The sequence below is a fragment of the Lates calcarifer genome, linkage group LG5, assembly GCF_001640805.2.
Source record: "Lates calcarifer isolate ASB-BC8 linkage group LG5, TLL_Latcal_v3, whole genome shotgun sequence".
NCBI classification, from domain to species: Eukaryota; Metazoa; Chordata; class Actinopteri; family Centropomidae; genus Lates; species Lates calcarifer.
This window is the reverse complement of record NC_066837.1, coordinates 9,374,634-9,400,565: the sequence shown is the minus strand read 5'-3', so window position 1 is coordinate 9,400,565 and position 25,932 is coordinate 9,374,634. Positions and strand designations below refer to the sequence as shown.

The window sequence follows — 25,932 nt, the reverse complement described above, 5'->3', positions numbered from 1 at the left end:
GTGACAATGGTGATTCTATGAGTTCTGATAACTTTGCATTTGCCATTTCTGCTTTAGAGATACAGGGAAATGAGGTCTTCCACTCAGCAGCATATATCAGGGCAACTGATGCAAACCTCCTACAAATTTCCAAATAAACATGATTCTTACATGAATCATTTCAAACACTTCTGTCTGCGTTTGACTGTTAATTATCCAAAACAACTGTGACCATTTCTTCTCAGCTTCCATGATAATTTTAATTGATTGTGGGCCCAGGAATATAATGATTTGCAAATGTTTATTGCTGGTGCGACACACACATTGTAATCCCTGGCAGTGTTTTGCATCTCTTACCTTAAGGAAAGCTGAGCGTTTGTCCAGCCAGCCTCTGTCTTTTCTTCCTCAGTTTTGGTGAGATGAAAATAAAACTCTCCAGGAAAATAAGGTTGATTTGCGTCGTAAAATCACTTCTTCTAGATGCTCTGATGGAATTACTATCATCCAACGACACATTAATTTCTCCAACATCTGGAATCAATATTCCCTCCTCATAACAGTCCACGACATTATGAGTGTTCCTAGTTTTCTCAGAGGACAACATAACTTCAGTGAAAGTTAGCCTCACACCTGTAAACAAACCGTGCATGGCAGATTTGTATTCAGTTTCCGGGGGTTGGATCAGCCAGCAAAGTACCCGGATGATGCATAAAGCTTAATGGCTGTTCCTCGTGGCTACAATCTGAGTTTACTCACAGTTAGACTCAGAAACAAGTGTTTGAGATGAGTACTGTAAAAATCACGTTTATTTGGAAAGCAAGCTTGTGACAATTGCTCCGACATCTGCTGAAGGGATTACATGCTTTTGTAGGCTAACCCGGAAGTTAGCATCACCCTCGTTCTCTCAATAAAAAGCTTATACGATTTTTTTTTCTCTTGGATTATTGTAGAAAATAAGATCTGTGACCAACAAAGGTTTATGATACTTAAATGTTTTGTTCAGTAGGCACGAATGAACACCAATTTTATGACTTTTGAAGCCTAAATACAGTCGCTAGAAACAAAAAGCTAATGTTAAGCTATAAACCAACTGACTACACTGCTGTCGCACGACTTCAACGTCACCACCACTAAGCTTGTAATTTAACTTTGCGCTTTTTTTTCTTTCTTTTCTTTTCTTTTTTTACGGGGAATATACTAGGTTGAATGTATAATGACAGCACAAAATATCACGAATGAAATAAAATAATCTACTTTGATGTCTGGTAAGCAAAACGTGATTTACTGCTGTTTTCTACAAATTCCAATGATGATCTCTTTCTTTCAAGATTCAAAATCTATTCATTGACAGGTTTCCCAGAAAAATATACTCATGCAGGTTATATACTTTAGATTTTCTATGACTTACTCACGCATTCATCATTCATTCATGTGTTTATGACACATTCAAACCCACGATGAATTTTACTCATTCTTCTCTTCTTCCCATCAGTGAATATGTGCCTTGTCCTCATGAGTCATCAGGTTGCTGTTGTTCAACATAAGTTAAGTGTGTTTGGAGTGAATTTATGTATAATACCTGCTGTTAAAGACTGATAGGTTCTCACTCAGAAGTTTGTCTATTTTTATATGTAACTAAACTGTTGTTTTATGGTGTGAAAAAAACAGGATCATATTTCAAATGTGAAATCTTGTGTAGCGTAATTAATGTCTCATAATGCTCTATTATTAATGCATCATTTACCCTGTAAATTACATACAGAAACACTGTTGTTGTTCTTGTCTGTCAACGTTAACAGCATGAGATTTTCCTCTCCACTTGGTTTAAAGAATGAAAATAACCAACTGTGATTACACTTGATGCTTGAAAGCAAGACAGCTACACCGCATCTCTCTGCAATTAACAGGTTTATTTTTAATTAATCTCATGATTTTATCCCATCTGATTACTGTTGATCACTGTAACACCTCCTACTGTAACAAGGCCTCAGACAATTAAATTTTGCATTTCTGTTATGCTGTAAATGGTCTAGTAGTATTGAATTAATTTAATGTATGATTCCAGTCAGGTCCTCATGCTCTATATTTAAACAGAAATAGTTCGTCACTATGTTGATGGTGGCTGATTTCACTCCCTAACAATATCCCAGGAGTTCAACATTTACATTATAATTTTAAAATGTCTTCAGATGGCTTTTATGGTCATTTTGTGTAATAACAATTTAATGTAATGTTCCAAAATGTAATAGGTCTCTTATACTGGTAGCTATTCAAAATATTCAGTTAATGGGCTGTATTTATATTGCATATACTTTTCTGGTCTTATTAACCACTCAGAGTATTTTACAATACAAGTTACAGTCACCCACTCACATGTTCATACAGCACTTCTCTAATGCAGCTACACACATGAATGCTACATCAGTTGCAATTGAGTATCTTGCTCAAAGATTTCTCAAACAGAGAGTCAGGGATCAAACCACAACCTTATGTTCTGCTTGAATGTTTTTGGGGTGTTGTGTGTTTTGTTTTCTTACTGTAGAGGCTTTCTCATACAGCTACATATACAATATGTTAAGCATTTCTCTACAACATTCATATCAAATACTCATTAGTAAATAAACAACAAACAATGTCCAAGTTTGGTGGGGAAAAACATAATATCAACATCATCTAATGTGCTTCACCAAGGCAGTGTGTGTGTGTGTGTGTGTGTGTGTCTAGGCCTGGCAACACAAGTGAACAAACACAACTGTTCTCAGTTCCTGATTCAAGTGTTGCTAAATCCACAGACGGAAAGACAAATACAGAAATCTGTCATGTGAAAAAAACCAAGACTGTGCTGATTTTGGCAGAAAATACTGTGTTCAAGTCCAGATCGCTCATAGCAAGAAGCTGATTGAGAAAATATATTTCAGGGTCTTTAAGGTAAGTTTTACCTTTCCGACTGTCTCATACTTAGTGTTGTCTACAGTTAATTACTGCACTGTAACAATAAAGACAGTGATTTTTTTTTTTTAACTCAGCATCAACTTGTTTGTAATGGATGTGTTCATTGTCTGTTTACAAACTCAATACAAGATTGATTTACTTCATTCTTTGGCACACCCAAAGCATCAATTTAATTCACACATTCAAAAAAAAAAAAAGTACAAAAGGTTGATTCTTCATCATTCATCCTACTGCAGAACTATAAACAAACCTTCATCCAGTAGTTACAGGGGAAGAGATATGAGGCTGTGCAGGCTTAAAGAGCTCATATGCTGATCTTCAGGAGTGGTTATCCAATGGCACATACTGTATTTCAGTTAAAAATGAGTCAACAGTACAGAATTGTCCATACATGTCTGTAACTTCAAATGAAACAGGCAATGAAGTTGCCATTTTTACATTATTACCCAGACACACTGATGTTGAATCAGGTTTTAACAGTGCCAATGACATGTAGCCATTATGCTCCATGAACTGCTGTCGGTGAAAAACAAAGCGGAGTACATTGTTCAGTCAGTGCAGATACCTCCATCACACATTCACCAAATACGTAAAAACAAACAGCAAAGCAGATATTGTGGAGTCTCTCTGCCGAGGAGCAGACAGAAGCACAGCAGCAACACAGACACCGGAGAAAGTAAACCATTTAAGTAACCGGTTATATGGATGGTAGAAATTTCTTCTGTGATGAGCAGGTTTGTAACACCGCCCTTGTGAGAGCAACACAAGCTCTGTTTTTATGAAACCTGCCGTCCAGTGTCTGTACTACCTACAGTGCTGTGACAAAGTTTGTGCATCTCTCCTAACAGTTTGTTGTGCTATTTAATCTGGGCTCTAGAGCCCTTGGAGTCAGTCAGGAGTGCTCATCGCCTTCCACAATAGGCTCATATTTCACCAAACTGAATTCATTCAACCCTCTCATATCCACCAAGGTCCCATTTAAATCTGCTATCAGGTGTTATTGGCTCCAAAGGTAGAATAGCTACATTTTTTTTAAAAGCTGAAGCGTGTAGCTTCAGTCTGACTGTGAGACCTGAGCAGCAGTGGTTATGACCCTTGATGGGATCAGGACTTTTACACACTGTTTGTCATTTCAACTGTTTATCTTCATAAAATATGAGATTTTCCTGTTTTTGAAAGAAAAACACAAAACATTATATGGCTTTCAGGTAAATCTCATAATGGATATGTTTGTTGCATGTCATACCCCTCTTTCTCTCTCTCATGTGTTTCCTGTCTGTTTCTGTATTATGAACTATCCAATAAAGGCAAAATTCGTACTGTTCGTCTGGTAGCAGGATATCTCAAAGACATTTCTGTAAAAGTTGGTATCGTGGGCCAAAGAACACAAGATTTGTTTTTGGGTTGTTCTGGAACATTTTTTCCTTAATTCTAATAAAATATTGCCAATGAGTTCATGAGATTAAACAGATGTGCTTCTCCTGCACTGAATCATGGTTGGTTGAAAAAAAAAAAAAAAATTAAGTGCAAATGTAGAATAAAGATGAAGGAATCTTCAAATGTCAGCCAGCTCAAGAAAACTGAAGCAGGATCTTTTTTTGGTGAATTTTTACAAAATTTACCATACACATTAAAATATGATTTAAAACCATTTTCTGTTATTAGTGTAACACATGTGCAGCCTTTGTGGAGATGCAGCATTCAGAGTGCTTTCTAATTTAATTTAAAAATAATTTCTTGAGCAATAAAAATGTATCTATAAAACAAACTGAAGCATATAAAAACTTTTTCACAGCACTGTAACTTCCCCCCAAAACAGTATGGGCTTTACAAAAGCAATAACAGGCACTGTCAAGGAAATCCTTTGCACACTATTGTATGTGTACATAAATATATGAGGAGTGTGTTATTTGGTGCTGGGGGGCAGATAGTAGGGGTGAAACAGTCTCTCGTGGGCGCAGATGTGCAGAGCAGCATGTGTGTGCATCAGTAACCGTGGGAACCGTGAGGTGAAGTAGCTGACAAAGCCTTCGGGCAGCTCGCCGAGAGTCTCCTGCACCTCTGCTGGCAACTCGTGGTAGTGATGTTTCTGTAACAAGGGAAAAAGTCAGAAACAGACTGACTGTGTCCAAGTATTTAAAAAAAAAATCTGGGTGCATGTCATGTAAGAATTGCAGACTGACCTTATTCCTCATGGCTCTCAGCAGGTCTCTGACTGAGTTTCCTTTGTATGTCCTGAATCGCCGCAAGTCTGAAATGTACATGAGGAAAAAAATATATCACAGAGCATTAATGGCTTTGTTAACCTCCTGCACAGTTATGTGATACTATGTGGGCGTGTTAATGTGTGTACCTGTCTGCAGAGGCACAGAGATATGCATCCTCCAGTTGGTTCGAACCACAGCTCTTCCCGCAGTTTCCAGTCTGACCACAATCGGACTGTCTGCTGGTTCCTTCTCTATGCGATCGCTCACATCCTTCGCACAGACACATACACAGAACAAAATATTTCCACAGTCTACAGACAGAGACTTGATTACCAAAAAAAAAAAAAAAAGAAAAACTTCTTCTATAAGCAAGAGACAATAACTTTTTGAAAGGCATCAAACGGCACTATCACAAACTTTGCTCTAAAACCAAATTGACTCATTAAACCATCTCAACACACCTGGAAGAAGAGCAATTGCTTCTCTGGACTCCAGAAGAACGGATGTTTGAGTACGCAGGCAGTGGAGGGGCGTGACTCAGCATCAGCGCTGATCATCTGCTCGATCAGATCCTGTGCTATGACGTCATCTGATTTGACAGAGATGTAAATATTGTTTTCAGGTTAGTACTGTATAACTTTTTGTCTGTTCTATTGCAATCTTGCAGATTTTCACGATTTATTACTGATCCAAAACACAGCCTGTAACCTTGTTTGTGTAACTCTATAATAATAGGAAAGTCTGGAAGCTGGAAATGCAAAAAAGAAGTGTTTGAAATGCCAGCACACTGTCAGCAGTCATCTTGTTTAAATTACAATGTTTTGGTCATAGACCTTCGTCAGGCATCCAGATGCAAAATTTCATTTATTGCAAGGACTCATCTTGGGAGACAGCACTTAGTAAGACGCTCAAATGAAGGCAAGAATATACTTTGGGGCTGAAGTGTATTTGCAAGGAAGATGGTTTGCTGAGATGTGTTTTGATTTGACCTGGCTGCTGCAGCATGCAAATGATTCCTGAATTTACATCCTCCAGATGTATTAACTACGTGCTCGAATAAATACTATGATCATTAGGATTAAGGCATGATCAAAGCCAGACAGACACATTTGCACAGACTGTCCTCACCGTGTATATCCTCCATAAAATGTGACAGTGAATATTCTCCTGACAGGATGTTGATCTGTCGCCTCAGTGCATCACCAAACGGGTGCTGCCCCCTGCTGACCACGTAGTAAAATACACAGCCGGCTGAGAACACGTCCACTGCTGCTGTCTAGAGAAAGAAGAAAAAGTGGAAAAATACAAAAGATGTAAACTTTATTAAGGACAGAACCACATGTAGAGTTGTTCAGCCTTGGTGTCTGGGTTTTGTTGATATGTGCAAGGAGTCAAAGGAGATTTCTAAGACTGAAAAATCAATATTGGTTTTGGTGTTTTTTTTAATAAAAAATAAAAAACAGTTTGCAACGAGTAATAATTTCTACCAAGGCCATCTGAAGCTCCTTTCATGCTCAAATTCACGTGACAACTTGGACTTAAAAGTATTTAGTCACAGATGAGAAAGAGTAAATCTGCTTTTGCAACAAACAGACCTGGTTTACCATCTCTAATCTCTAAACCAAAAACAAAAGCATAAAGTTTTAATTATCAATTACGTATCTTAAGAGTTTTTTCTTACTGTGACCAATTATCAAAAATTGACTGAATCAGCTCAGAGGTTCAAAGACCCACCATACTGCCCTGTAATGTGCATCTTACCGGTTTATTTCCAGGCGTATCCCGCAGCACTTCAGGTGCTATCCACCCTTCAGTTCCTGGTATTCCTGATCGCAGAGAAAAGCTGCACCGACCATCTGGGATCTTCTTACACAGCCCAAAGTCAGAGATGAGAGCTCGGACCTGACCCAGCGCACTGGGACCAGAGAGGAGGATGTTTCTGGGCTTTAGGTCACGATGGACTGAGGGAACAGGTGATGGAGGGTGAAGGCAGGTGGGTGGAGAGAGGAAATTTTAGCTGTTACAGTTGTTGGCTGAAGTAGTTACGGAATATCATTTGTGTGTACTTGTGTGTGTGTGCGCATGCATGCTTCAGACCTATGTTGAGTGAGTGCAGGTGTGAAAGGCCACACATGGTCTGTTCCAGCAGAGTTATAGGATTCAACTTAGCACAGCAAGATGGATCCTCCACATACTGAACAGAATACAGACAAACATTAAGGACTGCTGATTACAAGCTGCTCAATAACAGCAGAAAACAGTGCACTAATGAGGTCTGAAAGGGCTTTGCTCTTCCACAAACACTGACCTGCTGCAGGGTTGCAGTGCACAGCTCGATGGCGATATATGTAAAGAGGCGGTCTCTTTCCGTGCAGAAGTATCGGATGACATTTGGGTGAGTGTCAGACTCTCTGAGGAGCTGCACCTCTCGCTCTGCCACCTCAAAACACTCCGGCAGGATTCGCTTCACTGCTACGTGCCGTCCGTCAAATTTACCCCTAATATCACAGACAGAGCTTCGATAACATATTACATATAGTGTGTGGCTCAGAACAATAAATGTCTCACAGTTTCTGCACACAGTAGAGAGCGTTTACTGTTTTTACTGCTTAAATAACAGACGTTTTGTGTATTTTAGCCCATTAACAAACTGTGTGTGTTTTATGTCACTGCTGACCATTTTTCAAAGGAGACCAGAAGTTTTGGCTTACATTCTTTTCACTATGGTGTGAAAACCAAATTGCTGGCACTCTACAGCTTTTTGAGGTCAGTTATCCACAGTTACATTCAGCCATCTTCTTAATACAACAAAATAGCCAAATAAAGGTGGCAAATCATCAACTATGATGGATCACTTCCTCAAACTAAGGAAAAAACGTTATACAGGTTAATTTTCTAATCTGTATTTTAAAAACTTGTGTTATGCTTTGGCAGAAATGCTGTTTTAAATCCACTAATATACTCCTTTGATTAAGGCAAATGCTATCAGCTATGTTAACAGCCCTGTGGTAAAATATGCCACAGTGAAAGCACACATGTCCACATTACGTATTCACACCTGAAGACAAAAGTTCCCGCTGTGCCGTGTCCGAGGACGTCAGATGGAGTGAAGGAGATCTTACCCACCTGCACCTCCTCACTGTTTCCTTCTGTGAGAAATGGGAGAGAAGAAAGAAGCAGAGAGGGATGAATCTCATCCAAACAAAAGGAGATAATATCTGTTGTGTACAAAACACAATTTGCTATGTCACCTGCTGCGGGTTTGTGCCCAGCTGTACCATTTTTATCAGCATCTGAGGTGCTGCTGCTGTGACTGTGAGGACTAGGTGGAGGGTCAGGAGATGCAGGGGCAGAGTCTGGATATAGAAAAGTTAAGATGCAGAGTATGTACATATGCCTCTCATCCACGTTTTACATAGAACTTGTACTGAAGCCAATTTAATCAAGAAATAAATATTCATTATCTCTGTGAAAAAGTGCTGCTTCACTACTTCACTACTTTATGCATTTTAATAATCCTTCATGTCTTTGGTGCAATGGAAAGAAAAATGTTTAATCATTGAACTCCACCCGGAGGTCATTAAATGGAAAAAAAAAAAAAAAAACAGCATAACAGAGAACTTGTTTTATCAGTTGCATACCACTGGAGAGGTTTGTGTCAGTAGAAAGGGTTGTCTCTGAAGAAACCAAGGTCACTGTTGGACTGTTTGTGTGCATGCTGGTCTGCATGCGCTGGAGACGAGACTCCAAAGCCTCCTCCAGTTGCCTTTGAGCTTTCAGCTGCTGGGCTGCACGCTGGAAAAAGATGCACACGCACATACACACAGATCACACATTAATGCTCTAAATGCTGTTAGAAGATGGAGGTCTCAGTATTGAGAATATTGACAAGGAGGAATAAATGAAGCTCCTCTCTGAAAAAGATTATGTGATTATAAAACACTGCTGCTGCTACACTGTCAACAAAAACAACAGCAAATACCAATCAGCCCAAGAAACCCCACCCAAAAAACTCTGCTAAAAAAAGAACCAAGTGAAGTGCGTGTCACTCCATAATCACTGTTATTATTGTAAATAAGTATGCACTATTATATCAGCTAATGAAGACATTAATTTGGAATTACTTCTGTGCTGACGTGTTGTCTTTATATGACACAAGCACAGAAACACAGCTTTATTTCAACACAAATCACACTGAGCTGCACTTGCACAAAGTCGTGCTCTACAAAAAATGAACAGGTTAATTAATTAATATACAAATATATACAGGAAGGTACTATAAAATGTAAGTGAGTCTGTAGGTATAAGCTTTTTTGTACATATGATGTGTCTGTTGTGTTGTAAGTGTAACCTCTGAGTGTAGTTCTTAGAAGCCTGATAAACAGCTCACACAAAGCAGTAAGTAAGACACAGACTCACAGCGGGATATGTGAGCACCAAGGCCAGCCATCCTCCCAGCAGCAGCGTCACCACAGCCAGAGTCAGACGTTCCTGAGTCATGTAGACAGGCAGCGCAGTGGCCGGTCTCTGAACGTGTCCTGAAGTCCCCCCATCCACCCCTCCTCTGTTAGCATCAGTGTTGCTATGGCTACCAGCTACGGTCTGGAACTGAAGGACAGAAATAAGACAACAGGGAGAAGAAACAATGGTGAGGTCTAGTCATTGTTTGTCTGCTTTATTTTATGTAAAGCAATTTGTGATCAAAGTGGCTGTTAAAGAGCCATCTAGTCGTTTATTACATCAGTTTTCTGGTCTCTAACAGAGTTTGAAGTAGCCTATAATGGACAGTATTAGCATAGTGAGAGTTAGTTAGCGTGATATCACTCCTGTAATTTACTGACTCTCAGGTGTGGAGTTGGGATGTGACTCACGTATCGCTGGTGGTAGTAGGTAGCAGGGGAGGCAGGGGAGGCAGAGGAGCCAGGAGGTCGGGGGGGGATGACTGCCTCACCAGAGTGCTGCAGGGTGACTGGGAAATCCCTCAGCATGGTGGTGTGGGCTACTGGAGGGAGCTCATGATGGCCTAAAACGGACAAAGATATGGATTTGAACTGTTTGAGTGTCTGTGTTTGTGTCTTCTTTGGTAAAAAGATTTCCAGATTTGGAATGTTTAATAAATTAATAGTTCAGATTTTTAAGAATTAAACTAACCCTGTTTTCTCAGCAACAGATAAGCTTGCAGACATCATTTGATGTCCATGCATGAGGTTTCATATGACATTTACTCGGTTAATCTTTTTAATAAGGACATTAAAAATGATTACTGGTTTGGAAGTACCATTTACAAAATACACATTTTCATATTAATTTGCTATGGGTGCAGGCACATGTAAACAGGAAGTTTGTGAATCATGGATGATTGAATGCACAGCATTAGTTTGGTGGTAAATATGTGTTTCCCTTAATAAGATAATTGTTGCTATTGGATCCTACTGACATCCGGTAATGGAGGTCAGGTGGCTGTGTGTGTGTGTGTGTGTGTGTGTGTGTGTGCGTGTGTGTGTTTACCTATTAGCAGCCAGTGGTTTTTCTTGCTGTCTGTGCTTCCTGGTGGATAGCGCACATCAGTGGATGGTGTAATCTCACACTCCCCTCGCTCTCTGACCGTCACTCCGGCTGTCAAGGGACCTTCGATCCGAGCCAGGGTCAGACCCCGAGGCTGCCATGGCAACCAAAACCAGAACATGTCAGTCCGTCCACAATCATTATCCACTCCTTACTCTCTGATATACACTGTTCTAATAATGTTCTGTTAAAGCAGAAATTACCACAGATATGTGATACTGATATATGATAAAAAAAATATATTTGAACTCACCACCAAGGAGACTCCATGGTGGACAAGGGAAGTGGAGGCGTAGAGGTGAGAGTCCAATTTCCCAACATAGAGAGTCGGTCTAACAGAAACAAAAGCTGGCTTATTTCTCTGCACAGATAACACCTGTAATAGATGTAGTAGGCACGCTTTGGGATGGTAGGAGAACCCTTAAACCCTCGTTGATGTCATTATGTTGATTGTTTTGTGTTGTTGGTTTAATTTATTATCATTATTACTATTTATTTATTTTTCATTTATTGTGTGTTAACTGCGATGTTGTGTCTGAGCACACCCTTGAAAACAGGATGATGCATCTCAAGAGGGTTGTCCTCTAATTAATGTTTGAAACAAAACAGAAATCTGCCTTGTCTGTATTTAATTGACAGCCCTTGCAACCAAACTGGGTACAGAATAACAGCGGGCTTTTATATACAGCTATGATGAATAACTTTCAATCAGGAACCCAGCCAGAGGACATTATTTCAGGGCTGAACATAACACGTTTCTATTCTTTTGTGTAAGTGTGTGTGTGCGTGTTTGTTTACAATTTTTCTCTTACACAAGTTGTGTCTGTGCACTGGCTTGCTCCTTCACAAACTGATAGCTCCACTTCAGAGTGGAGTGTGCGTCTGCCTGGTCGCTGGCAGAGGAGAAGGTGAGGAAGCGAAGCGTTTCCATGGCGAGGGACAGGTGGGGGGCGTGTCTCAGTGAGTCACCGGAATACAGGTAGACTCCCACCACAGGTGAGCCATAGTTCTGACTCCACAGGACGTCGCCTAAAGGACAAAAAAAGAAAAGAAAAAAAGCAGCACTTATAGTTCAAGAGATCAAATAAAGGCACACGTTCATCCCCTCACATCTAAAGGTAATGACATATTTACATCGCAAAAAACCACACACGTCTCCCTACCTGTTTCTCTGTCAACTGTCACAACAAGACCATCACCACTTGACACAAGATGGGCCATTTCTGGAGGGAGAACAGGTAGCACAGGTTAGTACTAGACAAGCTGTATGGCAACATCTTCTTCAAAAAGCGCTGCCTCATTCTCTGCAGCGTTCATTCTTTTTCTCTTCTACTTTATCTGGTTATGATCACGTAAACATTAAAGACCTTGGTCAAGGTCGCACAATTGTATGGCTACATGTTTTTAAATCTCAAACTCTATCAAAATAATAAAAAAATAAAAGCCTTTTTTCACTGTTTCATTGAAGGGACTGACAAAACAACTCCTTTGTGGGGATAAATAAATTTAAGTTTGGCCTTAGAAATAGTAGTTAATGTGTTGTATGTCGTATGATGAGACTATAAATGAAGAGACTCTGAAGAAATCTATTTTTTTCTCCTCTAGGCAAACATGTTTTAACATATTACCAAGCAGGTTCTGCAAGGGTGTGATCAGTTCATAAAGTTATTTACATTTAGCTCATTCAACTAACTGTCAGTCTGTATCAGTTAAAGCGTGTGCAGAGACGTACTGTAGTCTTGTTTCTCATCATAAGGGGGAGCAGAGTAATCATTGTACGTAGCGTTCCATCGCAGTTCCTGTGTCTTGGTGTCAAACATCGTGACCATATATTCTGGAAAATAAAACAGGTGCAGCGTTCCTAAACAGCAGGCAATCATTCATGAGAGTAACTCAGCCACGTGCGTTCGTGTGCACATGTGCATGTCTACCTGTGCAACATACCTGTGCGTCCTATGTAGAGAAGAGGAGTGTTGGGGCAGATGGATTCAGACGAAGAGGTGGTCAAACTGGTTTGCTTCTCGCCCGTCTCAGGATCCACCACGAACCACACGTCCTGCTTTTTACCTGCATGCACACACACACGCACAAACTATTAGCAAACAGCAATGAGGTATGTGAGATAGTTTTATGTTTCGTCTTTCATTCTCCGCCTCTGACAGCTGTCTGGCACGCACTGATAAAATCAGTCTCACCTGTATAGAGTATACCATCGGAGCTCCTGCAAGGAGCTGACTGAACCAGCTCCGGGATGGTGAAGGGCAGTTTCTGCAGATACGTCACAACAACAGGCTCATAAAATGAAGCGAGACACATTAACTGATACAGAGACACACACGCAATGTGTTCCTCACCATCAGCCCTTCTTTGTGCTTGCCACCCAGGACATATAAACTGCCGTCGTTGGGGTCTGGGAGAAAACCTGGCCTACAAAAACGACATTCATTCATCAGTATGCTGATTATGTGTTTGTAGAACTTTTCAACACTGTTTCCAACAATACTGTTAATTGCATTTTTTTGTGCCTTTATTAAAGATTAGACAACAAAAAGATGACAAGAAAGAGTCTTATCCTCCTGCCCACTGTGGTGTTTCTTTAAGTCCTTACTTTGAGGAGTTTTTCAAATATGTGTTTCTACAAAACTCTTTAAATTGTTGTCTGAACACAACACAAGCAGCTTGGCCTAAATAAAAAGGTGGTTTGGTTTTAAACTAGGTGCTATCTGATCAAGGAATAAGTCAAGAAGACAATCTAATCTGATAAGACATTTGTTGCAAGCTTTTGCTACTTGTCCTTTTTCAATAGTCAGTATCTTGACCTCTTCAGTATTGCAGTTTGATACTCAGCCCTGTGTGTGTGCATATACATGTGTATGCCACTCACTCTGTGAGGTAGACAGGCACCTGGATGATTGGGTCTGAAAGATTTCAAAGAATAACTGCATGAGAAATATGTAAAAAATAGAATAATCATAGATATTAGTATTGACGTCTGTATGTCATGAACCTTCTCTTAGGGTCCACTTGATGTCTCCTGACTGTTTGGAGACGGCGTGCAGACTACCGTCCAGTGTCGAGACGAACAGGAGGGACTCTGGGAGGGTGACTGATCTGACCCCTCCAACCTAATGGGTCGCCAAAGAGAGAGAGAGAAACTTTAGGCCAGCTGTCTGACAGGGAGTTCAGTCACCGTGTCATGTATCCAAGATTTCGGCATAGCTCAAATGCAGCATATGTGCATGTGTGTGTGTGTTTGTGTGAGTGGGTGTGTCAGGTCAGCTAAAGCTTGATAGTCCAGCCCGCCAGTAAGTTTCTGCTTGAATAATCATACTGTGTTCCTTATTTAGCAGGATATCCTTATTCCCCTTCCCAACACGACACCCTTATCTGTGTGTGTGTGTGTGTGTGTGTGTGTTCATTCACCACTCCCATATTTACCCACCAAGGGGTGGCAACTGGCGACACAGAGCAGAATAGCACTCTGTGGTATAAGCGCACCATGGCAAACACTGAGTCAGGATGTGCACAGACTCTGATGCACTCACACATAAAAACACATACAGGTAGATGATAAGAAATGGGCCCCTGCGCACAGGCTGGTAAAAAGCCCCCCCACCCATTCCGGCCCCAAATGAGACCCCCAGTAGTTTTCTGTCTCTTTATGATCATCTTTCATCTCTTTGTGGTTCTTTTGTGTCTCTGTGGCCATTTTGCATCTCTTTTTTGTCATTTTTCCCCTTTCTAATTGTTTTGTGTCTCTTTTTCATCTCTTTCTGGTTGATTTACACCTCTTTCTGGTTCATTTCAGATCACACTGTTGTCATTTTGCATCTCTTTGTGGTTTGTTTTGTATCTCTGTGGCAATTTTGTGTCTCTTTGTAGTCTCTTGATGATCGTGTTGTGTCTTGTTTATGGACATTGTGCATCCCTTTATGGTCATTTTGTGGTCGCTTTGCAAATCTTTAGAGTTGTTTTGCATCTCTGTGGTCATTTCCTGTCATTTAATTGACCTCTTTCTAACAATGAATAGCGATAACAATTCATAGAGATATGGAGTGCCCCCCCCCCCCCCCCCCCAATCGGGCCCCTGGACCGCCACTCACACACACACACACACACACACACACGCGAACAGAGAGAGAAGAGAGAGAGAGAGGGAGAGAGAGAGAGAGTATTAACTTTCTTCAGGCAATTTGGACTCCCCAGTGAGCTGCTAAACACTTTAAACGTCCCATCATATCATGGCAACTTTACTCGATCCTGAAATAGACACAGAAGCGCAGCGGGATGCCAGTTGCGGTCTAAGCTCCTCATAAGTAGCAAGACACAAACAGTATTTAACAACAACAACAGACACAGCCACACTGTCAAGTTTACCTGAAACAATCTTCCTTCCCAGGACAGCAGGAGAAGACCCAGCAGCAGGCGCCCCAGAGCCCCCATGACCCCCAGAACACTTTCTTTCATGGCTCTGAAACAAACGGGAGGACTGAAGCTATTGAACTAACAACAGAGGTCGAACACTCTCTCCATTTCCAGTGCAGGCGTCCATCGGTCACAGAAAGTTAACATCGGTCGTTAACGTTGCCAGAGCCGCGCTAACAGTTACCAAACACGGTGAGGCGGGAGCTCGTAGTACCGCTTTAAATCCATAACAACACCAACGCGACGGTTCTTGTCACTATTCCATATTTCCGTGTTGGGACGGAACCGGTGACGTCAGCGGCGAACTGTCAAGCAGCGAGGTGGGCGGGGCGCCTCTGCCTCCCGCGCTGGTTGACAGGAAGCTCAGCCAATGGGCGCAGAGATTGGGAGCAGAAGGGGGAGGGGCTACAGAAACGACTGGAACACGTGGAAACAGACAGCAGGACAGTGGTAAACGCAACATGAGTGTTGTTTTGTGCAATAGAAAGTGGTGGAGGGCGTCAATATCTGTTGTTCACGCTCTCTTGGCACTCCCCACAGTATCATAGTCACATTTAAATGGTGGAAAGTACTTTCACATTAAAGACTTTACTCAAGTACAATTTTTATATTATTACATTAATTATGTAACACTTTGTACCTATACTATACAATGCTTCAGAGGGAAATATTGTACTTTTTATTTTTACTTTACTTTCTACTGTTTATTTTTTATTACCCTACTTAGTATTTGGCAGGTAGTAACTTTGAACAAGTAACAAGTTAAAATTTTACTTCATAATGAATATTTATACATTTATAAAAAGGTTATATTAAGTACTACATTTTGACACATTTGTGTACTGTATTATGTGTACCTTGCTTTTCTTTCCCTATGGGGTATAGGTCTCCATAGTGCTCTTTAATTCATCAGCATATTTCAAACTGTATTATTATATTCCTAGTTTGTAAAGCATACTGTTAAAAATCTGTGGTCTCATTTTCACTGTAATGGACTAGTTTTTCAAATGTGGTATAATTTTTACTTATTTTTAATTTTACCCACAAATGGTCTAAATAGTTCTTCCACCACTACCTCCCACACACACACAAACACACACACATGCACAGTAAAATTGGAAAAAGATAGTGAAACATTTATGAAAACACTTTATTTTCCTGCAACATATTTCCCCTCAGAAATGTCAGCTAACAGTTAGCCCTAGTCCTTTCCCCATGACTTACCAAAATACTATTCACAAAATACTATTCAAAGTGCCTTTACATGGGGAAACAGACTGGGGATACCGTAGCTTGTATGCGGTGTGCTTCAGATATGAAGTGATGACAAAAATAAAATAACACTGGCAGGCACTTTTGTCATTTTGAGGTATGCACAAAACAAATGAAACAAACAGCATCGTAGACTGGTCTTTAAAGGCACGTAGGTGAGTTGTAGGCTCTACACACAGTGCAGTGCCCAGGCCTTTGGCTCTGTGCAGATTACTAATGGAGTACACTGTCAGGTTTGGGATAACCAAACAGCTTAAAGTCTGGTTCGTACAGCTTGTACAGTTCCCTCCTCATTGTTATGGGAATCTGTGCAAACCAGTCTCTTTCCCAGCTGGCTGCAGTTCGGTTTCGGGCCCCTGAAGGGAAGTGGAGCAGATGATCCACCTCCAGAAGCTTCAGCAGGTGATCTGCGTCAGCTTCAAGGGTCTCTAGTCGTCCAATGAAGTCATACTTGACTTGGCATGGATGGCACAGACGATACACCTGCAACACATAGAAGTTGCCCATTAAAACAACATTAAAATTGTGACTTTGTGTGTAATATCTGCCTCTGACTATACATTAAGGTACAAGAATAACAGGAAACACAGCTCTACTCTTCTACTACTACTGTTCTGTGTTTATCTCTCAAATGGTTTTAACTGCCTTAGTCCTCCTCAGCATTCACTTGTCTGATATTCATTTATTTAAATAGACCTACATTACTTATTGCTGCACCTGTTGTTTATATTTTATTATATGTATTCTGTGATATGCTAGTTGAAAAGACAATTGGACAATACTGTATGTGCCTTCAGAAATGTTAATACTAGTATGCTACCCTCTGTAAATACTAGTTAGTCAGTTATTACAATAACCTTATTTCAATTATGTATCTGTGATTCAGGGAGAGTGCAAAAAAAGAACAGGATATAAAAAACAGGAGTAGAAAATAAAGACCACAAGTATAAATACAACATGAAAAACAGTTTAATAAAAAGCTGATTTTGTTTCCTTCAAACCATTAAAGCCAGGAAAAATGAAAAATGAATGATTCATTATAAAGAAATCCCCAAATGCAGATTAAGATGGGTCAGTTTTGTGTAGACACACACAAAGTGGAAGTGACAGAGACAATATTAGAAGTTCATATTATATGGGTGCAGTATTTTAAAAACAGATGTGGAGTGGGTGTAACACGAACAAGAGACATGCACCACAGACTTTTTTTATGTTTGCACTCTGCAGTTTTAAACTGCTTGTGTGTGTGTGTGTGAGACAAATACCTGTCGCCAGTGTTCGTTGAAGATACTCTCCCTCTCAGTCTCTGGATCTAAAAGGTATGTGATAAATTGCTGAAAAGTCGGTTTGATTCCTGCTGCAAACGCCTCAGCTGCTGTGTCTGGCAAACTCCCAGAGACATTACCATAACGACGCAGCATGACTGAACCAAACTGCTTGTAGAAGTCCTCGTTGGGCCTTGAGACGCGCACAAATGCACACACTTATTAATAATTCAATAACCAAAGAACTGCTGTTTAATCAAAAGTGAAGCACATTCCTCTGCCTTGGACCAGTGTACACATCCACACTCACTCTCTCTACACACCTTCCAAACTTGTTCCTGAAGGCAGAGATGAGACGTACAAAAGGGTCTCGCACAAAGAGAAACTTGGTGTACCGCTGGAGCTTGAGTGCCATCAGGTGGCGGGACAGAGAACCATAATGGCGCCAAAACCTGTTATACAAAAAAAAAAAAAAAAAAAAAAACACCATGAAGGATATGCTATTAGCATCACATTGTGATGCTTTACAGTCAAACATCCAAGCTCTGTGGCTGTTAGCAGTTTCATGCAATACTGAAAAAATCTGGTGATGACTTGAAAACAAAGCCTGACAAAAACAAGATTAGTCCTAAAGTGAGAAAAAGTGCGTCTTGCGCCGACAGAAAAAAACATATGTTCAGATACAAGTATCCAAACAGACAGCTCCCGAGGGGTAGAGAAAGGTCTGTCTGTGCTACAGCACCAAGCCCCGCCTGTCGTTTCCACTCTCCTCTTCCAAGTGTCAACTCAGTAAATAAAACTCTTCTAGCTCACGGATAGTTTGTCAAACACAGTTTCAGTACAACTCAGCACCTAAGTTTTACCTTAGTGATGATGGTGTAAAAGAAAACCATGCAACTTTTCATTAATTAATAATTAATTAATACCCATGTTTAAAGGAGTGGTGACAGGCAACAGAGTAGTCATTAACAAACTCATTTTCCTTAAGTTTTATATGAGGAAATTATTACGGTGACATTTTCAATAATTACAATTCTTACACGTTTTTTAAGACATGGATTTTGTGGGATATTTGGAGAAGAGAGACGCATTTATATTTCCAGACTGACTCACTTTCGTTTAAGAGTTACAGAGTTGTCTTAGGAGTGTGGGTTGACACCCTAATTTACTGGGTGATTTTCCTTTATTGTTATTGTGGGATTGAGGTATGAAGGTTGTTTGGCCTGTTTAGACACGTCTCTGTTTTCCATGTTGAGTTGTTGGTGAGAGTTGGCAAAACATTTATAGTGCAGGCTTGGTTTCTCTATTTTACAATTTGCTACATATTTTCTTTGTAATACAAAAAAAAAACACAGCCTACTTATATCAATACTTATATCACTTATATCAAGTTTTCTGTCTGGCGAGTGAGGCTTCCTGCCAAAAATAGAGCGGACGAGATGCTCTTTGTTAGTCAGAGATTCACAGTAGCTAAATATTGACTGTACTTTGAGATTTGTCATGATTATAACACGTCCTTTCTTCCCTGTCTGCTGCTCAGTCAAAATGGCTACTGCGAAAAAGGCTTGTTCAGAAACCACATTTATGTCCTCAGCGCTGTTGCTGGGAATTTGGGGGTTTTAACAATCTGAGGAGGACTTTCCATTCTATAATTATGCAGAAATGACACGTGAGGGAGGGTTTGAATAACGTCTCTGTTGTTTCCTAGCTTTCAGTATCTTTAAATTTGACTGCTTTATATAAAAAAAATGATACAACTAAAATATAATGATGCAATTTGTTAATATATATACTAAAACCCTATATTGTATAGATATTAACTACATTACATACTACATACAACTAAACTAAATTTAAGGTGAGAGAATTTACAGAAAATAAAATCAATTAATAAAATAAAATATAGATAATTTTTCATGGCTGGTTAAAACATCTTTTCAGGTGACAGGTGGCACAAGGCTGTAGTTTTAAAATCCTGCTCTGGCTCCAACATAAACAAATCAATTTAATGGTTAACATCAGTTATCATTCATTTTAAATCAATTCAAGAGTGGTGGGAAGTAATTACATACATTTACTCAAGTATTGTACATAAGTACAATTTTGAAAAACTTGCACTTTACTTCACTATTTCCATTTCATACTTCAGTATTTTAACATTGTACTTTTTGCTCTGCTATATTTGTTCAGACTTTCCATTTAAAACATTTCAGCTCAAAAAATATCACCACCAATCAGTGTATTAAGTTGTTAAATGCATCTCTAATAGTCAAATAATTTATTTATGATAAACACAACTACCTTTCAGTGTTTATAATTTAATTACATTTTGCTGCCAATACTTATTGGAATGGATTTTTTATACTGTGTTACTGCGATTTTTACAGTAAAAGATCTTAATACTTTTTCCGCTACTATGACTGAACAATACTACTATGAGTATTTCTTGTATATATGTATGTGTGTGTGTGTCTACTCCTGTGTGTGTCATACTTGGCGAAAGTGAGATGGAGAGTGGAGTTGTGTACGAGGTCCGGAGGAACAGCCTCTGGGTCAGTGTAAGGTTTTCCTGAGGAAGGTGAGATCAAAGACTGAGACAAAACCACCATCACTCTCTTCCAGTTAGTGCACGCCACCTGAACAGAGAACAGCAGTGGGGGGAAAGAGAAGGTAAAGACAAGGTGTTCAGAGAGACAACCAACATGTGTATGTGGGTGTGTGTCATGATCAGTTCCAAAATACTGGAGGAAAAACAGTGAGCTGCCATTTTAGGTTTGTTTTTGTGGTCTTTTCTGACCAACAGTGAGCTGACTCACCACCCACAGCCACATCGCCATCTACATTAACATACAGAGAAGACAGCTGTACCTTGGGAACGTAGCAGTAGATAATCTGGTGCGTATCGTCCACTATAAGGTGATCCAGCTCCCTGTTGGGGATCTGCTCAAACGGCCGAGTCCTTCCAGGGAATTCCACAGTGTCCTCTCCCGAACAAACATCCATGATCCTCTGCTTCCTCCTCTCCTGTTCCCTATCATTGACAGAAGTATGACTCCTCTCTTTTTTCTCATCCTCCCTTGTTTCCATCTTCTCATGCTCTTGTTTTTCCTCCTCCTCCTCTTCCTGTTCTTGTTTGCCAGCTGCAGCCCTCGTATCCTCAGGGATGACTTTTGTACTGGAAGTGGTGGTGGGGGCGGTGAAAGAGGAACTGATCTGGGTGGAAGTAGAAAGCGAAGGGCCTGCAGTTGTCCAAGGGCAAGGAATCGGATTGAAGCGACTGGTGTTTGGGGTCCTGCAGTGGGTAGAGGCTGAAGCCACCAACATCGTCCCAGTAGACAATGATGAGCAGGATCATAAACAAAGACCCCAGGATGAACGCCACTCGAAGACCACGCCACACACCCATGATAATATCAGACCCGGAGCCGTGATTGGTGAAGAAAAGAGGAAGAGGTTATCTCAGCTCCATGGTGGCCGTCTATCACGGAAGGAGACACTTCCTGACTGCTGGCTGCAACTGCAAGAAACAGGAAATGTCTCAAAGACCCCAGTTCTTCTTTTAAAGCCCAAGTGAAGTAAAAAGATTGAGTAGTGACTCAGGTTAAAATAGCAGAACTTGATATTATAGAGAAAAAAAACACATGGAGGCAGTGTGATACCACAGAATAACATTATATCTCCTTATTAAATACAATGCATTTCAACTACCCAGCAGTATATAGTTATAACCACAAGTGGGTGAGGTTTCCAAAAACACAAGCACTCAAGTTAAAGCCTGATTACTTTTAAATAATTTCTCATGTAGGAATAAAATTTGACATTTAACAAAATGACTTGAGTATGTGTTTGAAAGTATGAACTTCTTCCGCATAATGACTAATTTTACTCTTGGTACTTTAACTTCATTTTTGATGACAAATTCACACTATTTTGATTGTGGTATTGTTACATTTACTTAACAGATATCCACACTTTTTTCCACCAGTGGCATGTAGCCAAACCATTTTAAGACTTAAAATCCAAGTATTTCTCAATTTTAAATTCTACTAGATTCATTTCAAACGTTTATGATATAACATGCTGTAATATACAGTTATACACCACATCTACATATAGATATATACACTGTATATACATCTAAACTGAAGATATAAACTGGTAACTGGTCTAAATGGTGTGGTTGTTCGGTGTATTTGATAAAGCTGGTTGTGGTTGTTGTTGATCGGTGTGTATGGTATAGCTGGTGGTGTTTTTGACCACAGTGAAGTTACCCAGGGGCCGTGGGAACCTCAGGCTCCGCCCGGGGCGCTCAGCTGTCACAGAGATGTGAATAAACGGGGGTGTGGGATGTGGGGGTGGGAAACAGCTTCAGATCCATAGCCTGTAACACCCCTTATTCTCTGCCCCATAAAAACATCTGCTGTAGGGGGAAATAGTGGAAAAAAATTACGGTTCTATTAAAACCAGAAAAAAATCCAGTGTGGAGCAGCAGAAAACTCCCCGGGTTCAAAATAGTTGGTTTCTCCCCACGAGGTTTAAAATCCCCTCCAGTCAAAGTGGAGGAGTCTATTTTGAGAAATTAACTTCCACAGACTCTCTCGTGTCTTGGCACGCGCTGTACCCACACACACACACACGTGCGCACACGCCTGACAAACAATAACGATGAAAATATTCCCATTACATTAAATATGTCTGTGGAGTTCTATATTAAATCTGCTGCGGAAAATGAAACTCGTTTGTTTTTTCTTCTTCTTCTTTTTTAAAAATCTGGGCTGCTGCTGCAGAGGCGAGGCGCAGGCTGTTGGTCTTTTTGATTTCAATTAATATTCCTCTTTTTCCCGGAGCACCCACCATCACCTCCTCCCAACCCCGCGGCTCGGAAAACAGCCTTAATTTATACAGTACACATGTTACAATGTGCCCATTCACCGGCTGCTTCGGACACTGTCCCTCTCTCATGCAAACGGTCATTTTCCTTTTAGTCCACAGCAACAGCCGACGACAGAGAGACTAAACTTATTTTTCTCCACAGTCTCCTCTGCCTCTTTTCTCCCCCACAAAACCTCCTCATCATGCTGCCTTTGAGGTGGAGGAAAGCCCGGTTCAGTTCCCTTTACGTTCCCTTTACAATTAAAGTCAGTCTGAAAATTAACGCAGGTTATTAGTCTGAGAAAATACTACAAATGACCTGTTTTATGTTTTATCTTACCCGGCTGATGGGCTCCATGGTCAGTCCTTTGTCGCCTGCTCGATGTACCCCCTCTCTGTCTGTCCGTCAGCCCGGTGATGAGACCGGGTGGGTACAACAGGAGGACCGTAGCGGTCTGCGCTTTCAACAGAAGGGAGCGAAGTCTCGCGAGATTTGGGAAACCCAGCCACCCATTCCTCCACACACACACACACACACACACACACCACCACACACACACACACACACCAGGCTTTTAACTCATCACGCCGCCCGGGTTTAGGCTGTGAAACTATAAACCCGCCCACGCCTATGACTCTGATTCTCACTGTAAGGTCCTGGGATCTCCAGGCGGCCCCAGAGGAGACTGCAGCAGAACTGGGATCGGTCTAACTTTACTGAAAACAAACATCAAGGCCGTACTTAGCATTTTATGGACGCCCATTTCTGTTCAATATAAATAAGTCATGCATGATTTTAAAAGATACTCATCATGGTAAAACAAAATTATGAGATTAGAAAACCACAATTCTGACCTTTGACTCATTATGTAAGAAATTTGACTTGGTATCGCTTTATTTTTACTCATGGGTTTTTTTTTTTTCTTGACTTAGTAGCTTATTTTTATGCAGCGAGTCAGCGGAGTGCTGGGGCTGTTATGTTGTGCATGACACAGGTGTTTCTAATTTCCTGGTAACTCACTGTATGTTCTCTCTTCTTCCCCCTTTTTTGAACTTATTTTGTCATAAAAATCTAAACATGGCATCATGTTATCAAGCTGCTGAATGAGTATTTCTAACATCTGTGAGCTGATGGGAAAATGATGGGTTGGCTGCTGCTGCCACATCAAAAGGCCCAGGCCGCTCAGTAGCTGTCCACTCAAAGTTAGGATCACAAAAAGTCAGAAATTTCAGTGAAAGCGTTTTGTCCAAACAAGTGTATCAGATGTATAGTTTTCTCCTCCATCATCATATATTGGTAAATTACAATATATAGATGAATTATTGCTACATTAGGACCCAATGTGCTTTATCTTACTGTGTCTAAACCAAACCAAAAGCCTGTTGTTGATTTCCTAATGTAGCAGCATCTTAAATTTGACTCAGTGTGTAACCATGAAGGCACATTTGTGGACATTTTTTTCCCACTAAGTTCCTAACAGATACATAATGTACTCTATAAATAAGTCATTACTTGACCTTGTCAAACAACACAGTGAAAGTCTGTACAGGAGGAGAGTGTGAACATATATTAGATCTGTGGGACAACAGTGTCCAACCTCATGTGATGAGTTGGTTTGTCTTGATACAGATGACGCAGATGTTGAATATGAAATGCACAACTGTACAGTAGTTACGGACCTCTTAACAAAACTGTCTGACTAGTTTATTTATTCCTCGCAAAGAAAATTGTTCTATGTTTTACTTACTGCAAGCAGATTAAATGGCTTTTGACTTATGGGTTTAAAATCTATGAGAAAACTCAAACACAACTTTCACCTTTATGACAGAGCAGCAGTCCAGAAGAATAGAGAGAACCCATGATCTTGGTTTGCCTGAAATATTCCAGGACCTCTAAATACACAGTGGATATGAAACAGTGAGTGAACTTGACTTATAAATATTTTGAACCATGGTGACAGATAAAAATATTAAAACGTGAGCTCATCTGAGCAGAAAGAAAAATTCCCTTCAAGTGCATTTACCCTGATAATTTACGACCTTAAACCTCAAATACAACAGCCTCTAGTAACAGATAGGTGATGTGTCGGCAGCTGGATTCAGGCTGAAACACAGCTGCGTTTTTAACTGCAGTTCTGAGGGTGCAGTAAAATGTTAATGAGATGTGATTTGTTCCAAACAAAACAGGTTGGACGAGGCTGGATAAGAAATTTGTGCTCTGGGAGCTAAATGTACTTCAGGAATGTCAGTCTCCTAAGTGTTGTTTACATAAACTGAATAAATGAAGAAGATAAAAACCATGCCAAGTTGGTTTCTCTTTGATAAAACCTTACTAAAGAAGGATATAGTGTCTAGAAGTGCACGTCATATTCATAGCTGCACATGCAAATGTTAAAAGAACCTGCATTTGAACAGGGCTGGTGCAAGCCAGTTCAGTTTTTGTTGGATAACAGAAATGGTTTTATGATGAACCAGCCTTATAAAAATGCTGGTGTGTCTGCGCAGCATCCACAAGACACGGTCAGTAAGCTCATTATTTTCCCAGTTTGGGATTTATTGTCCTCAGTGGGAGATATCGTGATGTATTCTAGATAATTACCTTGCCATGTATTTGCATACTGCAGAAACCTCTGCTGCATCTTCATCATCATGGTAGGATATCATGGACGTACCTGCGTTAACACAGAGATGTGTTTAAATCCCAACCTGACAAAAACAAAAGCAAAGCCAGGCCTGAATTGGTTTTGATTTAAACATCTTAAAATCAGTTTCCACAAAATGCATTACAGACTTTTCTTTGCCACTCAAAATGCAAATACATTCCTGCTTCTAATATTTGTGTACAGTTGATACATCAACAGACTTTCATCCCTCTGGACGTCTCCCCAGCTAATCTGTTCACTCATGTTGAAGTATAATTTTGTTAAGATGCTAAATGGATGTTTGCATTTTAAGAACAGAGGAAGGTGCCATTAATTCAGGACTGCTGCTTTTGATGGTTTTTCTATTAATGAACATGACAAAATGTCATCACACTACTGATGTATTCAACATATGTATCCATCATCTCCTGTGAACATGTGGTTATCTACGGTCAGTAGATCAGGGATGTATTTACACCTGTGTGTGGCCACATAATGGTAGACATCAGTAAGAAATGACCATCGGTCTTCCAGAGCTGTATGTATTCAGCGTGCTTACTTTGTAAAAGATATTCAATTTACCATTATTTTAAAACAGAAAAGTATTAAATTCTAACATTTGAGAAACTTGAAAGTCAGAATTTTAGGCACTTTTGCCCGATAAATGATGATCAACATGGTGGGTATTTAATTTCCAATCAAGTCATCAAATGACCAGTGCTCTCAGACTTACCTGTATATCTAACTCAATGG

General features: G+C 40.2%; 2 protein-coding genes across 3 annotated transcripts; both read right to left on the bottom strand.

Annotated features, from left to right (window-relative positions):
• Positions 1-3,065: 3,065 nt before the first annotated feature.
• Positions 3,066-15,770, bottom strand: ern2 (endoplasmic reticulum to nucleus signaling 2). Of its 2 annotated transcripts, none has more exons than XM_018684442.2 (24): positions 15,081-15,770; positions 13,711-13,828; positions 13,588-13,621; positions 13,058-13,130; positions 12,899-12,971; positions 12,648-12,770; positions 12,436-12,537; positions 11,867-11,926; positions 11,516-11,732; positions 10,957-11,035; positions 10,647-10,797; positions 10,010-10,161; positions 9,558-9,746; positions 8,780-8,933; positions 8,390-8,494; positions 8,197-8,284; positions 7,447-7,636; positions 7,236-7,332; positions 6,900-7,099; positions 6,267-6,414; positions 5,600-5,727; positions 5,285-5,408; positions 5,115-5,182; positions 3,066-5,020 (listed from the first exon to the last, which is right to left on the bottom strand). In XM_018684442.2, exons 1-24 carry the CDS (start codon positions 15,168-15,170, stop codon positions 4,838-4,840), a joined length of 2,946 nt encoding a protein of 981 aa, XP_018539958.1. In that variant the 5' UTR covers positions 15,171-15,770; the 3' UTR covers positions 3,066-4,837. The 2 variants fall into 2 exon arrangements, with proteins under 2 accessions (XP_018539958.1, XP_018539956.1); XM_018684440.2 differs by having other exon boundaries at positions 8,197-8,287; positions 15,081-15,746.
• A 487-nt stretch (positions 15,771-16,257) lies between these two features.
• On the bottom strand, positions 16,258-23,037 carry LOC108888457 (carbohydrate sulfotransferase 12). The gene is given in 7 exon segments (XM_018684446.2): positions 16,258-16,883; positions 17,666-17,858; positions 17,989-18,117; positions 20,159-20,301; positions 20,534-20,923; positions 20,925-21,182; positions 22,878-23,037. Coding segments are annotated over 6 exon segments (1,272 nt in total). The 5' UTR covers positions 21,072-21,182; positions 22,878-23,037; the 3' UTR covers positions 16,258-16,613.
• Between the last annotated feature and the right edge of the window lie 2,895 nt (positions 23,038-25,932).

Coding starts and splice junctions, on each gene's coding strand:
- ern2 (XM_018684440.2), bottom strand. CDS start 15,170: ATGAAAGAAAGTGTTCTGGGGGTCATGGGGGCTCTGGGGCGCCTGCTG. Junction 5,728..6,266: donor TTTTATGGAGGATATACACG/GTGAGGACAGTC, acceptor CTGTCAAATCAG/ATGACGTCATAGCACAGGAT. Junction 5,409..5,599: donor AGCAATTGCTCTTCTTCCAG/GTGTGTTGAGAT, acceptor GTCTGTGCGAAG/GATGTGAGCGATCGCATAGA.